The 19,745-nt window shown below is 37.7% G+C and overlaps 1 protein-coding gene and 1 pseudogene across 2 annotated transcripts in view; both read left to right on the top strand.

The window, feature by feature from the left end:
• PRRC1 (proline rich coiled-coil 1) overlaps positions 1-19,745 on the top strand; it is a 46,561-nt gene that overhangs the window by 10,488 nt on the left and 16,328 nt on the right. For both annotated transcript variants that reach the window (XM_041762750.1, XM_041762749.1), the window contains exons 5-7: positions 127-229; positions 3,759-3,922; positions 6,234-6,337. In XM_041762750.1, coding sequence (XP_041618684.1) covers positions 127-229; positions 3,759-3,922; positions 6,234-6,337 — 371 coding nt within the window. The remainder of the gene's footprint in view (positions 1-126; positions 230-3,758; positions 3,923-6,233; positions 6,338-19,745) is intronic.
• Positions 16,489-17,877, top strand: LOC121495373 (annotated as a pseudogene).

Below are 19,745 nucleotides of genomic sequence, written 5' to 3'. Positions count from 1 at the left end.
CCTTGTAACAGCCTTGTTTTTCTTACATTTTACCAAATTATAGGTCTGCGATGTATCAGAAACTTTTTCACCATCAGGTGTTCTTTGCTTAGAATGGGCGTTTATATGTTAATTTGTCTTGTGCAGGGTGTGGCCGGAAATCCTATGGTGAAATCTGTGCTTGATAAAACAAAACATTCAGTAGAAAGTATGATTACGACGCTGGATCCTGGCATGGCCCCATATATCAGTATGTACCTAAGATAGAGCAGCATCTGCCATATGTTTTTAAAGTATGTGCCTTTGTCAGCTGCCTATTGTGATTCCATAGTCTTGTAATCAATGGAAATCCTCTTATGTAAGTTGATTGTAAGTCTTAGTGTTGGTGTTAATTAATTTATCTTTTTCTGAGTCACAGATAAATTTTGAAAACTCTACAGAATGAACTTTGGAAGGAGTAAAACCAATATTGCTTAGTATGCTAATTAGTATACTTCAATTAAAAGCAATATATTTTAATTATAAATACAGTTAGTGTTGCTGTGTATGAATTTTACTGTTTGCTGTTGACATTTGAAGTGATGCTTTGTTTATGTTTGATTTTGATAGTTGTCCAATTACCTATCTTCATGAAATGTGATTATGCTTAGCTTGAGAATAATATTTTTGGAGGAAATTAATCTATTAATGAAATCTGATTAGTAGGTTTGTGGGAGACTTTAACCACCTTTGAATCCTCCTAACCAAGAATCCTCCAGATAGCTGACATAGACACACGTGCTGTCTGCCATTTAATTTTGAACGTATGTCCGGTATGTGAAGAAACTTAATCGCGTAGCAGGATCAGTGAACAATTATTAGTCATTCTGTTAAAAATAACAACTTAAAAGCCAAAGCCATGTACTAGGTACTAGAACAGACATTTTCAGTAGCAATAAAAAAAAATCAGTAGCTTTCAGGGATCTTAATGCTATTTTAGTTTACATTTTAGTAAATGTCAAAGGACAAGATCTAAGAGTAAGAAGTATCATTTATTAAGTGCTTGCTCTGCCAGGCAGGATTTCTCTTAGGAACTTTGGAAAGTAAGTATTTTCCTCAAGTTTGAGGTGAGGAAGCCCTGGGTTCAGAGTGGTTATTAACCTAGGTCACACAGCTGGGTAGAGCTGGATTGAACCCCTGTTCAATTTATTTTTTACACTTGGCCACTTTGCTTCCATGAAAGTAGAAAATTGAATCAAGTATTAAAGCAGCTGAATTGTTCTTTGCCTTTGTAACTGCCAGAGGATTTAGAAATTAGACCCTACCATAGATACTGGCTTCATATCTTCATAGTAATCAAATTTGACATTATTAATGCGTCATATGTAGTCTTTTCTTCACAAGCCCATATTTTGAATGAGGGAAAGAAAGGAATTAGTATTTTTGGAGCTGTTGCTATTTTAACGAGTACTGTGTTAAATTGTGAAAGCAGTTGTTGAAGCCTTAGAACGAGCTCTGTGATGTGGCAGATACTTTTCTGTGAAGAAGTAAACTCAGTGACTTCCCCAAGGTAGTGAAGCTAATAAAATCAGGACTCAAACCCGAGGCTTTTTCTCAGACCAGTAGTCTGCCTGACAGCAAGAGAAAGGCAGAAGATTAAGGGGATGGGGTTACGAGGGAAGATACAAAATCTATTTCACTATTAGTGAGTATCATAACAATATATAGTCTTAATCAGTTAGCTGTAAGAAGCAATAAAACGGATGTGAAAAAGTTGACTCCTTATTGATAGGCAGTGAAAGCAAGCAAGACCATTCTGATGTAACAAAACTGGTATTAAGGTATTTTTACAGAAATATTCTAGAAATCTCCTTAATTTAGATGTATCAAGAAAGCACAGGAACTGTTAGAAATGGATTTTAACACAGTTTAGCTTCCTGCATTCTTATAATTACTTTTCCTGTCACTGTTAAAGGTGGCACTGCTCATCACAAAAAGGCTGAAAAAGTCTTGTGAGCTGCAGTTTAATGAATGGTATTCAGCCAGGGTCAAGAGATATGTCCCACATGGAGAATTAAATGAGGAAAGATATATATTTCTTTCCTTCTCTTCCATGGGACTCCTTGCTTTCAGGTTTTAGTAACATGAAATTCTAGTAGAGATGGGATCTGTAGATCACCTTATTAGGAAAAAAGATAGATGATAATAAGCCCACATATTCTGAAGATAATATCAGCTATTCTACAACATATTTATTAGGGAAAAGCATAGCATTGTTTCTAGAGGCAAAATGTTTTACCATACTAAAGCTTTCATGATAAATCTATTTTACTAGTGATAGCCAATAATGCTGTGTAGCAAAATGTGCTGTGCTCAGAACTAGGTCTTTGAACTCAGTATGTCACAAAATGTTAGGTAAAGATTTTTAGAAATAATTAGTTGTATTCCATCAGGTAACTCTGAATGGTATGTAGGGTTTAAAAATAATTGGAATAATAAAAATGGTTTAAAATTTTTATTTCATATTGTTCTTAACCTTTTTAAATTTCAAGTTTTGTATACGTTGGTATTTCCATTTTCTTATATACGTGCATATTAGGATAGTAATAGATGTTTAATTTATAACTAAATAGCCCATTTATTTGTGACATCTGGGTTTTTTCTCTTAGAGATGCAGAGCGTGATAAAAAAAGTATGATAAAAAATGACTGCCACATTTGAACTGTTTTCTAGATAAAAAGCACATTTCATGACAGTCCCTATTTAGTGCAGACTTCTTTACAACTCTTTGACAAGTTACTTCATCAGTAACAGTCTTTTCATTTCCTATAGCGTACCCTAAATGTATTACTTGTATTTCACAAGCCACACGGTTCATTTCTGTGATTGCTCAATAATTGTAAGTCCTGGGAACTCCAGCACTCCTATGGTATTAGAAGTTTGTGTATCTTTATCAACCAGCAGCAGAAAAACCATTTTGATTTGCAGCCTTAAAAATGCAGTGTTTTACCCAAAGTTTAAGCTTGCCAGAAATGAGATCTTGTGAAAATAATGGAGTGTTACAGTAGAAAATTGAACTTTTTTTCATAGCTGTTAATAACATTATTTCCCAAATAGATATCTCTGGAAAGTGGTTATTAGATGTTAACATTCCATCAACATTTTAAGTATGGAAAGTACTGGGCTAAGGTCATGAATTTTAACTTTCGGTTTTCTCAGAATCTTGATGTTAATGTTCATTGTGAATTTCCAATAAAGAATATGAAAAGCATCTCCCAAGCTTGTTTGACCACAAAATGCTGTTGTAAGAGGGAGCTACTAATATATTCTGGAACAGTATTCTGTAGAAAAACTGTTGTGTTCTATCTGTGGCAGATGGGATACTCAGAATCATTAGAAGGTATATATATACTGTCTTCTGCCTGCAGATGACACTCCCTCGGATAATGCATTAAATGCTCATTTTTAAGTCAGGAAAAGTTGGCAGTTTGAGTCGAAGGACTTGGAAAAAGATGCTTTTAGATAAAGGGGTGAAAATGTGTGTAATGGATCAGCTGTGTATTGAAAAGAGGATTTTGGAGTGCGACAGACATAGGTTTGAATCCTGACATCATTGCTGAGTAGTTGTATTTCCTTGAGCAAGGCCTTATCAGTCTTAGCTTCCTCAGCCTGTAATAAAGTTCATCATCTTTATCTTGGCAGTATTTTGTGAGGTTAGTAGTAACAATGTTAGCGTATGGTATTGCTTTATGGGAATTTTATTATTTTAATTTGGAATTGAAATTTTCTTATCTTTCTAGAATCTGGAGGTGAACTGGATATTGTAGTGACTTCAAATAAAGAAGTAAAAGTTGCTGCCATCCGAGATGCCTTCCAGGAGGTCTTTGGCTTAGCTGTGGTCATAGGGGAAGCTGGACAGTCCAATATTGCCCCACAGCCAGTGGGCTATGCGGCTGGTTTAAAGGTGAGTAATAGAACACCTTTTCCAGCATAAGGAAGTTGGCAGTTAATTTTTTCATAATTCTCATAATAATCTTTTGGTCTTTATGAAGCTCTAATGGGTTTTTACATTCTGAGGTATTGATCATCTGGGTGTTTATTTAGATAACTGTTGTTATGAAAATACAGTGGAGTTTTAATTTAAAGAAACTCAGGGTAGGGCATGTGGGTGGCTCATGGTTTAGCGTCTGCTTTCAGCTCAGGTCATGATCCTGGGTCCTTTTGCCTAGGTTTCTGCCTCTCTCTCTCTCTCTCTCTCTCTCTCTCTCATGAATAAATAAATAAAATTGAAGGAAGGGAAGGAAGGAATGAACTCAGGGTAGGTTTTTATGATTGGGGAGGGAAGGAAACACATGCAGAGAATACAGAGAGTAGCTAGTCCTAAAAGAAATTTTAAACCATTGCTAACCCTTAAGTCATACTGAATTTAAAAGTTTTATACTGAAATTATGATATCCCTTGAATTCTTTAAGGTTTTTATTATTATCTCTCTTAATAGTACTTTACATTTAAGTATTTCTTCCTGGTTTTGGGGACTCTAACATATTGGAAAGTTTCCAGAGTGGTAATGGGGTTCCATTAGGCGGGTTCTAGATCGACCCTACAAGTTTCCCTCTTTCTTCCCTTGTACTTGGTGAAGGAACGCAGCACTCATCCACAAAGCTTTTCCTTGCTTTGATTCTTCCCCTTCTCCCTTCTCCATCCTTTTAATTCCCTTGCTCTAAAGACCTGACTACCTGGCACCTTATAGGTATGTATAATATCTGTATATAACCAGAGTTTGCCGGTTACATTATATGTAATATAATATTATTAACCATCACCGGGTTCCTTTTGAGAGGAAAATGAGGCAGATTTACATTATCCAGTATATCTTGTGGATTACATTTTTTTTTCATATGCAACAGCTGCCTCCTCATTCACTAGTACTAGATTTACACCATTTAAATTCGTAACATGAGTGATAAAAATTTTTAAGAAGGCATTTATTTCTTCCCTTGTTCATTTTTTCATGAAGTATGTTCAATGAATGTGTCTTGGGTATTAGACAGTGTACGTGGTACTAGAGAGATAAGGGTAAGCAAAATACAGTTTTGATGTTAGTATAGTTTAATTCTTACCTTCTTTTCTCCTTAATCTTTATAAGGTAAGTTCTTAAATTGGTTTATCCATTTTCATGCAGTTGTTGCTTTCTCTTCTTTATTTCTGTTACCTCTGAGATAAGTTTAGTTGTCTCCAGAAGTGTCCTAGCTTTTGAAATTTTCATTTGTTAAGAATTGACCACTTTTTCTCATTCACTCCTTAGCTCTACTGTCCATAGTAAAAATAGTTTAGCCTATCATCCCTGGTAGTTTCATTCAAAATAGTATGCATTTTGCCTTTTTAAACACTTGCTGTCACTTCCCTTATGATCACTGTTTATGTAGTGATTCAGATAAAGTAGTAAATAAATAGCAGCTTTACTAAAAACATGTAGTTTTCTACTGTAAGAATGTATTGATGATTTTGAGTTATCTTTATAGTGTTCTAAGCCCCTCAGTTTTGTGCATAAAGTAATAGTTTTTTTTTTTTTTTTAAGATGTAGTTTATTTTTTCATGAGAGACACACAGAGAGAAGCAGAGACATAGACAGAGGGAGAAGCAGGCTCCTCACAGGGAGCCCCTGTGGGACTCGATCCCCGGACTGGGATCATGCCCAGAGCTGAAGGCAGATGCTCAACCACTGAGCCACCCAGGTGTCCCAACAGTTTTCTTAAATAAGTTTTGGTGCAGTATATTCACAGTTGAAAATAAAACAGCTGTCATTTTGGTGCATATTTTAAGGCTGTGTTTAAAGGAAATAAGAAAAAAAAATTTACTTTGATACAATTGCCTACTTGTAGGCAATTTCTCTTGAGATAACTCAAGAGAAAATTAAATAAAAACTACTAGGACTGAAGAAAGATTTTTATCAGTAAGATAGCCCTTGGCAAATCAACATTAAGTACATAGTTTCATTATATTAGTAATAACTAACTAGAACATTAGTATAAAAATAATACGTTTCATAGTAGCAAGCAAAATGATAGTGTATGTGGGAATAATTTGGAGTTACTATATAAACTGTTAATGCTAAAGGGAACATGCTTGGACTTGTTAATTGTATTGTTTGAATAGTTACAGTGGTTATATAGGTGACCATGTCTAAATATATTTGTATTACTTATATAATCATAAATTAGCATATTCAGTACTGAATAATTGGAAGTGGTTTCTAACCTATGCTTGTCATTCAGGGCGCCCAGGAACGGATAGACAGCTTGCGTCGAACTGGAGTCATCCATGAAAAACAGACTGCTGTGTCAGTAGAAAACTTCATTGCGGAATTGCTACCTGACAAGTAAGAGGCTTTTTTTTTTTCTACATAATTACAAATTTGTTTTCTTTTAAGAGAACTCTCAAGACCTACCCTCTTAGCAATTTTCAGATATGTTAATTAATTAATATTAATACAGTATAAATTATAGTCATTTTGCTGTACATTTTATCTTCATGACTTATTTTATAACTGAAAGTTTATGTCTTTTAACCCCCTTCACTCTTAGTCCCCCCCCCCGCCCTGCTGACCATAAGTCTGTTCTTTGTATCTTTGAGTTTTTTTTTTAATTCATGTAAAAATGAGATCATATTTGTTTTCTCTGACTTCCCTTAGTATAAGGTCCTGAAGGTCCATTTATATTGTTGCAAATGAAAAGATTTCCTTCTTTTTTTCATGTCTGAATAATGTGTGTCTATATTTATGTATACATACACCACATTTTTTAAATTCATCCTTCCCCTGATGTCATTTGCTTCCATGTCTTGGTTATTGTAAATAATGCTGCAGGAAACATACGTTGGGGGCGGGGTGGTGGTGCATGTATCTCTTCAAGGTAGCGTTTTCATTTCCCTCAGATAAATACCCAGAAGTGTTGGGGATCCCTGGGTGGCTCAGTGGTTTGGAGCCTGCCTTTGGCTCAGGGCGTGATCCTGGAGTCCTGGGATCGAGTCCCGCATCAGGCTTCCTGCATGGAGCCTGCTTCTCCTCTATCTGTGTCTCTGCCTCTCTCTATCTGTGTCTCTCATGAATAAATAAATAAAATCTTTAAAAAAACAATACCCAGAAGTGGAATTTCTGGATCATATAGCTCATTTAATTTTTTGAGGAACCTCCATATTGTTTTCCATAGTGGCTGCACCAGTTTACATTCTCATCAAGGGCTTGCTTTTTCTTCATATTTTTTCCAACACTTTGACTTTTGATAATAGCCATCCTAACAGGTTTAAGGTAATGTCTCATTGTGGTTTTGATTTACATCTCCCTGATGATGAGTGATGTTAAGCATCTTTTCATGTACATGTTGGGCATCTCTATGTCTTGGAGAACTGTTTGGAGCCTCTGCCCATTTTTTAATCACATGGTTTTTTTTTTGTTGTTGTTGTTGTTTTGTTTTTTTCTCGAATTACTGGGTTTTTGATAAATTTTAGATGTAAACACCTTATGAAGTATGTGATTTTGTGGATGTTTTCTCCTCTTCAGTAGGTTGCCTTTTCATTTTGTTAATGGTTTCCTTTGCTCTGAGAACCTTTTTGGTTTGATGTAGCCCTGCTTACTGATTTTTGCTTTTTTGCCTTTGCTTTTGGTATCAAATTTCAAAAAATTATCACCAGGCCTTGTATTAAGCAGCTTATTCCCTCTTGTCTTCTAGGAGTTTTATGGTTTCTGGTCTTAAGTTCAAGTCTTGAATCTATTTGAGTTATTTTTTGTGTATGGTGTAAGTAGTCCAGTTTCCCCAACACCATTTATAGTATAGACTGTCCTTGCCCATTGTATATTCTTGGCTCTTTTGTTGTAAATTAATTGGCCATGTAAGTGTGGGTTTATTCCTTAGCTCTCCATTGTTAGAATGATCTATTATTATGCCAAAACCATACTATTTTGATGAGTATAGCTTTGCAGTATAGTTTGAAATACATTTTGAAATCAAGGAGTGTGAAGCTGCTGCTTTATCAAGATGGCTTTGGCCATTCAGGATTTTATGGTTCCATACAAATTTTAGGGTTCTATTTCTCTGAAAAATGCCATTGGAATTTTGATAAAGATTGCATTGAATCTGTAGATTGCTTTATGAATAGTATGGGCATTTTAGTAATTTTAATTGTTCCAGTCCCTGAGCCTGGGATATCTTTCCATATATTTGAGTTTTCAATTTTTTTCATCAGTGTTTTATAGTTTTCAGAGCAGAGCTCTTTCACCTTCTTGGTTAAATCTGTTTCTCAGTGTTTTGTTCTTTGGATGCGATTTTAAGTGGTATTGTTTCCTTAAGGTTTCCTCTTCATAGTTTATTAGTGTATACGTATCTGCAGATTTTGGTGTATTGATTTTTTATTCTGCAGCTTTCCTGAACTCATTTATGAGTTGTAAGGTTTTTTTTTTTTTTTTTTAGTCTTTAGTGTTTTTGGTATATAATATGTCATATAGTATAATAGGCACAGTTTTGTCACAATTTTACTTCTTCCTTTCCAATTTGGATGCGTTTTATTTGCTTTTCTTGCCTAATTGCTCTGGTAAGAGGCAGTTCAATACCATATTGAATAATAGAAGTGGAAAGAGTGGGCATCCCTGTCTTGTTCCTGATCTTAGAAGAAACACTTTCGACTTTTCATTGTTGAGTGTGATACTAGCTATGGACTTGTTTTATGTGGCCTTTATTATTTTGAGGTACATTTCTTCTAAACCTATTTGGAGAGTTGTTTTTTTTTTTTTTTTATCACTAGCAGCTGTTGAATTTTATCACCTGCTTTTTCTGCATGTATTGAGATAATAATATGATTTTTTTTGTTGTTTTTTTGTTTTTTGTTTTTTTTTTGTTGTTTTTTTTTAATTAATTTTTATTGGTGTTCAATTTACCAACATACAGAAAAACACCCAGTGCTCATCCCGTCAAGTGTCCACCTCAGTGCCCGTCACCCATTCCCCTCCAACACCCGCCCTCCTCCCCTTCCACCACCCCTAGTTCGTTTCCCCAAGTTAGGAGTCTTTATGTTCTGTCTCCCTTCCTGATATTTCCCAACATTTCTTTTCCCTTCCTTTATATTCCCTTTCACTATTATTCATATTCCCCAAATGAATGAGAACATACACTGTTTGTCCTTTTCCGATTGACTTATTTCACTCAGCATAATACCCTCCAGTTCCATCCACGTTGAAGCAAATGGTGGGTATTTGTCGTTTCTAATTGCTGAGTAATATTCCATTGTATACATAAACCACATCTTCTTTATCCATTCATCTTTCGATGGACACCGAGGCTCCTTCCACAGTTTGGCTATTGTGGCCATTGCTGATAGAAACATCGGGGTGCAGGTGTCCCGACGTTTCATTGCATCTGAATCTTTGGGGTAAATCCCCAACAGTGCAATTGCTGGGTCGTAGGGCAGGTCTATTTTTAACTCTTTGAGGAACCTCCACACAGTTTTCCAGAGTGGCTGCACCAGTTCACATTCCCACCAACAGTGTAAGAGGGTTCCCTTTTCTCCGCATCCTCTCCAACATTTGTTGTTTCCTGCCTTGTTAATTTTCCCCATTTTCACTGGTGTGAGGTGGTATCTCATTGTGGTTTTGATTTGTATTTCCCTGATGGCAAGTGATGCAGAGCATTTTCTCATGTGCATGTTGGCCATGTCCATGTCTTCCTCTGTGAGATTTCTCTTCATGTCTTTTGACCATTTCATGATTGGATTGTTTGTTTCTTTGGTGTTGAGTTTAATAAGTTCTTTATAGATTTTGGAAACTAGCCCTTTATCTGATACGTCATTTGCAAATATCTTTTCCCATTCTGTAGGTTGTCTTTTAGTTTTGTTGACTGTATCCTTTGCTGGGCAAAAGCTTCTTATCTTGATGAAGTCCCAATAGTTCATTTTTGCTTTTGTTTCTTTTGCCTTTGTGGACGTATCTTGCAAGAAGTTACTGTGGCCGAGTTCAAAGAGGGTGTTGCCTGTGTTCTCTTCTATGATTTTGATGGACTCTTGTCTCACATTTAGATCTCTCATCCATTTTGAGTTTATCTTTGTGTATGGTGAAAGAGAGTGGTCCAGTTTCATTCTTCTGCATGTGGATGTCCAATTTTCCCAGCACCATTTATTGAAGAGACTGTCTTTCTTCCAATGGATAGTCTTTCCTCCTTTACCGAATATTAGATGACCATACATTTCAGGGTCCACTTCTGGGTTCTCTATTCTGTTCCATTGATCTATGTGTCTGTTTTTGTGCCAGTACCACACTGTCTTGATGACCACAGCTTTGTAGTACAACCTGAAATCTGGCATTGTGATGCCCCCAGCTATGGTTTTCTTTTTTAAAATTCCCCTGGCTATTCGGGGTCTTTTCTGATTCCACACAAATCTTAAAATAATTTGTTCTAACTCTCTGAAGAAAGTCCATGGTATTTTGATAGGGATTGCATTAAATGTGTAAATTGCCCTGGGTAACATTGACATTTTTACAATATTAATTCTGCCAATCCATGAGCATGGAATATTTTTCCATCTCTTTGTGTCTTCCTCAATTTCTTTCAGAAGTGTTCTATAGTTTTTAGGGTATAGATCTTTTACCTCTTTGGTTAGGTTTATTCCTAGGTATCTTATGCTTTTGGGTGCAATTGTAAATGGGATTGACTCCTTAATTTCTCTTTCTTCAGTCTCATTGTTAGTGTATAGAAATGCCATTGATTTCTGGGCATTGATTTTGTATCCTGCCACGCTACCAAATTGCTGTATGAGTTCTAGCAATCTTGGGGTGGAGGCTTTTGGGTTTTCTACATAGAGTATCATGTCATCGGCGAAGAGGGAGAGTTTGACTTCTTCTTTGCCAATTTGTATGCCTTTAATGTCTTTTTGTTGTCAGATTGCTGAGGCGAGGACTTCCAGAACGATGTTGAACAGCAGTGGTGAGAGTGGACATCCCTGTCTTGTTCCTGATCTTAGGGGAAAGGCTCCCAGTGCTTCCCCATTGAGAATGATATTTGCTGTGGGCTTTTCGTAAATGGCTTTTAAGATGTCAAGGAAAGTTCCCTCTATCCCAACACTCTGAAGGGTTTTGATCAGGAATGGATGCTGTATTTTGTCAAATGCTTTCTCTGCATCTAATGAGAGTATCATATGGTTCTTGGTTTTTCTCTTGCTGATATGATGAATCACATTGATGGTTTTACGAGTGTTGAACCAGCCTTGTGTCCCAGGGATAAATCCTACTTGGTCATGGTGAATAATTTTCTTAATGTGTTGTTGGATCCTATTGGCTAGTATCTTGTTGAGAATTTTTGCATCCATGTTCATCAGGGATATTGGTCTGTAATTCTCCTTTTTGGTGGGGTCTTTGTCTGGTTTCGGAATTAAGGTGATGCTGGCCTCATAGAACGAATTTGGAAGTACTCCATCTCTTTCTATCTTTCCAAACAGCTTTAGTAGAATAGGTATGATTTCTTCTTTAAACGTTTGATAGAATTCCCCTGGGAAGCCATCTGGCCCTGGACTCTTGTGTCTCGGGAGGTTTTTGATGACTGCTTCAATTTCCTCCCTGGTTATTGGCCTGTTCAGGTTTTCTATTTCTTCCTGCTCCAGTTTTGGTAGTTTGTGGCTTTCCAGGAATGCGTCCATTTCTTCTAGATTGCCTAATTTATTGGCGTACAGCTGTTCATAATATGTTTTTAAAATCGTTTGTATTTCCTTGGTGTTGGTAGTGATCTCTCCTTTCTCATTCATGATTTTATTAATTTGAGTCTTCTCTCTCTTCTTTTTAATAAGGTTGGCTAATGGTTTATCTATCTTATTAATTCTTTCAAAGAACCAACTCCTGGTTCTGTTGATCTGTTCCACAGTTCTTTTGGTCTCGATATGATTGAGTTCTGCTCGAATTTTAATTAACTGTCTTCTTCTGCTGGGGGTGGGGTCCATTTGTTGCTTTTTCTCTAGTTCCTTTATGTGTAAGGTGAGCTTTTGAATTTGAGATCTTTCCAGTTTTTGAATGGATGCTTGTATTGCGATGTATTTCCCCCTCAGGACTGCTTTTGCTGCATCCCAAAGATTTTGAACGGTTGTATCTTCATTCTCATTAGTTTCCATGAATCTTTTTAATTCTTCCTTAATTTCCTGGTTGACCTTTTCATCTTTTAGCAGGATGGTCCTTAACCTCCACGTGTTTGTGGTCCTTCCAAACTTCTTGTTGTGATTGAGTTCTAATTTCAAGGCATTATGGTCTGAGAATATACAGGGGACTATCCCGATCTTTTGGTATCGGTTCAGACCCGATTTGTGACCCAGTATGTGGTCTATTCTGGAGAAAGTTCCATGTGCACTTGAGAAGAATGTGTATTCAGTTGAGTTTGGATGTAAAGTTCTGTAGATATCTGTGAAATCCATCTGGTCCAGTGTATCATTTAAAGCTCTCGTTTCTTTGGAGATGTTGTGCTTAGAAGACCTATCTAAAAAAAAAAAAAAAAAAAGAAGACCTATCTAGTATAGAGAGAGCTAGATTGAAGTCACCAAGTATAAGTGTATTATTACCAAAGTATTTCTTCAGTTTGGTTATTAATTGGTTTAAATATTTGGCAGCTCCCACATTCAGGGCATATATATTGAGGATTGTTAAGTCCTCTTGTTGGATAGATCCTTTGAGTATGAGATAGTGTCCCTCTTCATCTCTCACTATAGTCTTCGGGGTAAATTTTAATTTATCTGATATAAGGATGGCAACCCCTGCTTTCTTTTGAGGACCATTTGAATGGTAAATGGTTCTCCAACCTTTTATTTTCAGGTTGTAGGTGTCCTTCTGTCTAAAATGAGTCTCTTGTAGACAGCAAATAGATGGGTCCTGCTTTTTTATCCAGTCTGAAACCCTGTGCCTTTTGATGGGGTCTTTAAGCCCGTTCCCGTTCAGAGTTACTATTGATAGATATGAGTTTAGTGTCATCATATCTATTCAGTCCTTGTTTTTGTGGATTGTTCCACTGAACTTCTTCTTAAAGGGGAATTTTAAGAGTCCCCCTTAAAATTTCTTGCAGAGCTGGTTTGGAGGTTACATATTCTTTCAGTTCCTGCCTGTCTTGGAAGCTCTTTATCTCTCCTTCCATTTTGAATGAAAGCCTTGCTGGATAAAGTATTCTTGGTTGCATGTTTTTTCATTTAGGACCCTGAATATATCCTGCCAGCCCTTTCTGGCCTGCCAGGTCTCTGTGGAGAGGTCTGCTGTTACCCTAATATTCCTCCCCATAAAAGTCAGGGACTTTTTTTCTCTTGCTGCTTTAAGGATCTTCTCCTTATCTTTGGAATTTGCAAGCTTCCCTATTAAATGCCGAGGTATTGAACGGTTTTTGTTGATTTTAGGGGGGGATCTCTCTATTTCCTGGATCTGAATGCCTGTTTCCCTTTCCAGATTAGGAAAGTTTTCAGCTAGGATTTGTTCAAATACATATTCTGGCCCTCTGTCCCTTTCGGCGCCCTCAGGAACCCCAATTAAACGTAGGTTTTTCTTCCTCAGGCTGTCATTTATTTCCCTTAATCTGTCTTCATGGTCTTTTAATTGCCTGTCTCTTTTTTCCTCAGTTTCCCTCTTTGCCATCAACTTGTCTTCTATGTCACTCACTCGTTCTTCCACCTCGTCAAGCCTCGTCGTTAGGACTTCTAACTTGGATTGCATCTCATTTAATTGATTTTTAATTTCTGCCTGGATTGGATCTAAATTCTGCAGTCATGAAGGCTCTTGAGTCCTTTATGGTTTTTTCTAGAGCCACCAGTAGCTGTAAAATAGTGCTTCTGAATTGGCTTTCTGACATTGAATTGTAATCCATATTTTGTAACTCTGTGGGAGAGAGGGCTGTTTCTGATTCTTTTTTTTGAGGTGAGGTTTTCCTTCTAGTCATTTTGCTCAGTGCAGAGTGGCCAAAAACAAGTTGTATTGGGAAAAGGAGAAAAAGAGAGAGAAGGAAAGAAAAGAGAAAAAGAAAAAAGAGAAAGAAGAAAAAAAAGGGGGGGAAAGAGAAGAAAGAGAAAGAAAAAGAAAGAAAGGAGAAAAAAGAAAAAAAGGGGGTGGGGTGGGGTGGGGGAAGCAATCAGAAATCAAGAAGAAAGAAAGAAAAAAAAGCACAAAACAAAACAAAAAACCAACAAAAAAACACGGGGGGGAGTATCTTCCGATTCTGTATACTTTAAGTCCCTTGTCTTCCCTTGAAACTGGTCCGTCTCCTTGGTCTTCTGGGGGAGGGGCCTGCTGTGCTGATTCTCAGGTGTTAGCACTTGGGGGAGCTGCTCTGCCCCTGCCAGGTGCAGGGCTCAGTGGGGGTTGTTTACCCCGTGAGGCCCCGGGAGGAAGCCACAGTGGCACAGTGGCGGGGGCAGCTCTGGGACCCTGGAGTCAGCTCCCGCAGTAGGTCCGGGGCTCTCCGTCTGCAGGGCCTGGGGGCTCCCGGGCGGGGCCGCTGATCTGCTCAGTTCCAGGCAGGAGCGTCCTTGCTGTCCTGGGCCCTCCCGGCCTCTGCCTGTCCCGGGGGAGGCCGGATCCTGGGCTGTGTCCCGGCGCCCTGTGCTCCGGGGCCTGGGCTGTTGGATTCGCGCTCCCGGCGGTGCAGCCCCCTCCGCGGAGCCGCCGCCCGAGCCCCTCCGAGCTGTTCCCGGACCCGCGCCGCCCCCTCCGCGCGGAGCTTCTTCTTCCGCCCAAGCCGCCGCCGCCGAGCTGTTCCCGGAGCCCCGCAGCCCCCTCCGCGGAGCCGCCGCCTGAGCCCCTCCGAGCTGCTCCGGGTCCCGCGGAGCGCTGCAGCCCTTAGGGAGCTCGGCGCACTCTCCGGTGGCGCAGTTCCTCTGTTACTGTCCCAGGGAGCCCGAGGGCGTCCCCGCCTTTCTGGGGATCCTGCTCCAATTCCCCGGGAGGCCTTTCCGTGGGGAAGGTTGGTGCAGCTCCTGCTCCTCCGGGACGGGGCTCTCCTGTCCTGGGGACACTCGCCCCGGCCTCAGCCCGGCTCCTCGCGGGGCCCCTCCCCCTTGAAGGCCTTTTGTTTCTTTATTTCTTTTTCCCCGTCTTCCTACCTTGATAGAAGCGCGAACTCTTCTCACTGTAGCGTTCCAGCTGGTCTCTCTTTAAATCTCAGGCCGAATTCGTAGATTTTCAGGATGATTGGATGGTTTTCTAGGTAATTTGTTGAGGACAGGTGATTTGGAGACCCTACTATTCCGCCATCTTGCCCCTCCCCAATAATATGATTTTTATTCTTGATTTTGTTAATGTATTATGTTGATCGATTTGTGGATGTGGAACCATTTCTGTGTCTGAAAATTTTTACCTCTGTGTTTCTCAAAGAAATTGGCCTTTGATTCTCTCTTCTATGCTGTGCTTGTCGGGCTTTAGTATCAGGGTAATGCTGGCCTTGTAAAATGAATTTGGAGTGTCTCTTGTTTTCTGTTGTTTTGGAAGACTTTGAAAAGGATTGGTAGTAATTTTTCTTTAATAGTAACTTTTCTTTACATGTTCGGTAGAGTTTGCCAGTGAGGGTGTCTGGTCCTGACTTTTGCTTGTTGGGAGGTTTTTGATCACTAACTAGAATCTCTGTACTAGAAATCGATCTTTTCAGATTTTCAATTTCTTTATGATTCAGTCTTGATAGGTTGTATGTTTCTAGAAATGTATCCATATATTCTAGGTTGTCTAGTTTGGTGGCATATAAATTATTCAGCAAGAGGCTTATTTTGTCTTACTAGCAAAATACGATTATTCCTGGGGGCTGGCACTGTATATACCTAGTAAAAAAAAAAAATGTATCCTATTTTAGAGGAAATTATGTTTTGGATTAATTTGGCTATATTGTTTAACTAGCTTTGTGATCTCTGTAGCCTAACACGTTTCTACTCAAGTTTCTCCTTTTTAATTATAAAATGGAGATAGTAATGCCTGGATCAATAAGATTGGGTGAACAATCACTGAATATAATAGCACTAAATTTGAGAGATTACAATGCTGTATTGGCTTATATGTAATTGACTACCAGTAACCAACACCGTTATTCACACAGTTATTCAGAATAATGGAAGGCATGCGGGCACGGGGCCTAGTGGCAAGTCACCACGTTTGAGATATGTTGAGCAATAAAGCATGTCTACTTAATTTGGAAAATATTCAGAGAACATGATTCATTATGGTCTGTAAGATCCTTATACTTTAAATAGATGGCTTTTTTATGGGAGAAGTTATTTTTAACATGCTGAAACTATTTATACTGAAAGAGCTTCCCAACTGTTGAAATCTGTCTCTTTTGTAATCACATTGTAGTTTTTTTTTTTTTTGTTTATTTAGTATCAAGTAGCACTGTGCCTAATACTTTATGGCTATAGTCTGTAAAAAACGTTCTCCAACTTTGAGGTTGTACTGTTGGCCAGTTGGGAGAAAATAGGTACACAGATGAACAGTTTTAAGTGACTGTATAAGATAGTGTATAATTATTTGCTGATGGGAAATGTTACTTACAATTCAAGGGGAAATAGCTCAGTGTGGAGATAGTGTCAGATGAGATTTGTGAGTGATTAGGACTTGGACTGGATTGTGATTGTGAAGAGTGGGTAAAATTTGGATAAGTGGAAAGAATAGGACATTCTGAGTGGAGGAAGTTTGAAGATTAAGAGGATTCTGGGGTCAGAGGTTAGTTACTAGCTTTGCCAGTCATTCGTTGGATTAGGAAATCAAGAAATGGTTTGGAGACAGATGTGTGAAGAACTTTGAATGGTAGTATGAAAAGGTTGAACTTTCTGTGTAAGCACCCAGGAGCCACCCAGTGATCATTACTTCATTTTTCCTCTGTCTTAACCTTTTACATTTCATTTGCTGGTTACCTTAGAGATTACAGTCTTTTTTTTTTTTTTTTTAATAATTAAAATTGTGTGCTCTTCAGCCACTCTCTGGCCCAATCTCCCTTGGCGTCCGACTCTGCAATCAGTCCTGCACCATGGGGAAGCAGGACAGTCAGGTGGCCTATATGAACCCAATAGCAATGGCCAGATCAAGGGGTCCAATATAGTCTTCTTGGCCAACAATCCAAGATTATCTAAACCGACCAAGTCCTACCTGGGAAGAAGTGAAAGAACAACTAGAAAAGAAGAAAGGCTCCAAGGTATTGGCTGAATTTTAAGAAAAAATGCATGAGAACTGGAAAAAAGAACTAGAAAAATACAGGGAGAAATTAAGTGGAAGTGAGAGCTCATCCAAAAAAAAAGAAAAAAGAAAAGAAATCTGGTAGATAATCTTCTTCATCAAGCTCTGATTCTTTCAGCAGTTCTTCGGATTCTGATGATGATAAAAAACAAGGGAAAAGGAAAAAGAAAAAGAACCATTCACATAAGTCTTCTGAAAGCTCCATGTCAGAAACTGAATTGGACAGTAAGGATAGTTTAAAAAAGAAAAAGAAGTCACAGGGTGCAAATGAGAAAGAAAAGGACATTAAAGGACTCAGCCAAAAAAAAAAAAAAAATATCCTGAAGATAATCTATTATCATCTGAGTCCTTATCAGAATCAGCTTATATTGAGGAGGTACGAGCAAAAAAGAAGAAAAACAGTGAAGAATGAGAAAAAAAAAAAAAAAAAGCATAGGAAACACGGTAAGAAGAAAAAGAAGGCTGCTAGTTCAAGTCCTGACTCACCGTAACATTAAGAAAAATCAGGATTCCCTTGTGCAGAAAGTGCAATGTCTAAGGAAATTTCAGCTGTGAAAATTATGACATACTTACTAAAATGCATGAATTTTCTTGTTTTTAGAATTATTCCTGGACTATTCAGTAGCCACTCAGAAGCCGCTGTGTGAAAGGGCCTTAATTGTTGCTTGCTGCTTGAACATCTATTTTTTTTCTCTTCCAGTGCTTAACAACTCAGGGAGATAATACATTGCAGTTGTGCTAGTGGTTAAGATATTTGGAGATAAAGTTAATATATATTTTTAAAGATTTTATTTATTTAGTCATGACAGACACAGGGAGAGAGAGGCAGAGACACAGGCAGAGGGAGAAGCAGGCTCCATGCAGGGAGCCCGACGTGGGACTCAATCCCAGGTCTCCAGGATCACATCCTGGGCCGAAGGTGGCGCTAAACCACTGGGCCACCGGGGCTGCCCTAAAGTTAATATTTTTGACTAGAAGTATCTATTGATAAATCAACAGAAATTGAATCTAGATACATCATTAGGATGTAATTAGCAATGACCAGATAATTCTAGTTAACATTTTTGAAATAGGGATCACATTGATACTTCAAAATCCTTATTCTGTAGATTAATGTATTTTAATTTTTTCCTCTTATATACATTTATTTACCTGGGGAAGGAGTTTTTAGGGTTGGAGGGTGGTTTGCTGTCCCTTTAGCTAGCAGAATAGTGTGCCTTCTATCCCCACACATCCTATTTTTGTGGACATGGTAGCCATGCTTCATGGGGAGATCCGAGCTGGGTATAGCAGTATTGCCCCTAGACATCCTTGGACTCTGTTGTTTGCTGCTTTGAGTGAACCAGAGAAACAGCCCTTTGCAGCATGACAGAGCTCCAGAAACTCTGGGATTTACCTCCACTTCAGTAATACTGAATGTTTTTAGTATTAGAATGTGTTATAACATTTGAATTAATTTTGACTACAACTTTGGCTTTGGAGAAGAATCATTTAAAATAGACACTGGTGCTTTCTGAACTTGATAGCTAAAGATTTAAAATGCATGTTTTATACTGTTAGGTTTTAACCAGTTAAGAAAACTTTATGTAACCAGTGATAGTTATTTTATTTTTGTAAGAATTTTGTTTAGGCTGCAATGTTTATCTTTTATTAATTTCTTGCTATCTTAAATTCCTTACTGTGTTTAATGGCATACTTGCCAGGATACTTAGCATGTAAACAAAGCAAACTTTTGATTTTTTTTTTTTTAACAGCTTCATATTGAAGCTGAGACTTAACTGTAAACAAGTTGAGTGGCAAAAAAAAAAAAAAAATTAAAATTGTGACTTGATAATACTGAACTACTTTTTTGGTTTGCTCATGTTTTGAGGATTTTTGCATCTTTGTTCATCAGGAATATTGGCCTGTAACTTTCTTTTTTGTGTTTTTGTCTAATTTTGCTATCCAGGAAATGCTGGCTTTGCAGAATGAATTTGGAAGTTTTCCTTCCTGGGTTTTTTGTTTTTGTTTTTTTTTGGATAGTGTGAGAAGGATGAGTATAAATAACTCCTAATTCTCTTGTGAGATTGTCTGGTCCTGGACTTTATTGTTAAGGGCTTTTTGATTATTTAGTTTTGTTACTAGTAATTAGTCTTGACATTTTCTATTTTTTCCTAATACAGTCTTGAAAGAGTGGATGTTTTTTGGAAGTATACATTTCTTCTAGGTTGTCTAGTTTGGTAGCATACAATTTTTCATAGTACTTTTAAGTATTTCTTAAAATTTTTTGTATTTCTGTTATATCAGTTGCTTCTCTTCCGTTTCTGATCTTATTTGACTCTTTTTTTTTTTTCCCTTGATTCATCTGGCTAAAGGTTTATCAGTTTTGTTTATGGTTTCCAAGAAGTAGCTCTTGGTTTTTGTTTTGTTTTGTTTGTTTGTTTTCAGTTTCTATTTCCACTTTATTATTTCTTTCCTTCTATGAACTTTGAGCTTTGTTCTTTTCCTAGGTTTCTTAGTTTGTAAGGTTGAACTTTTTATTTTTAGTTTATATTTTTCTTGTTTTTTTGAGGTAGGCCTATATAACTTAGAACTGTTT

The sequence above is a fragment of the Vulpes lagopus genome, chromosome 7 (assembly GCF_018345385.1).
Source record: "Vulpes lagopus strain Blue_001 chromosome 7, ASM1834538v1, whole genome shotgun sequence".
Classification (NCBI taxonomy): domain Eukaryota; kingdom Metazoa; phylum Chordata; class Mammalia; order Carnivora; family Canidae; genus Vulpes; species Vulpes lagopus.
Note: the sequence above shows the minus strand (reverse complement) of the source record. Positions and strands in the feature narration are given on the sequence as shown.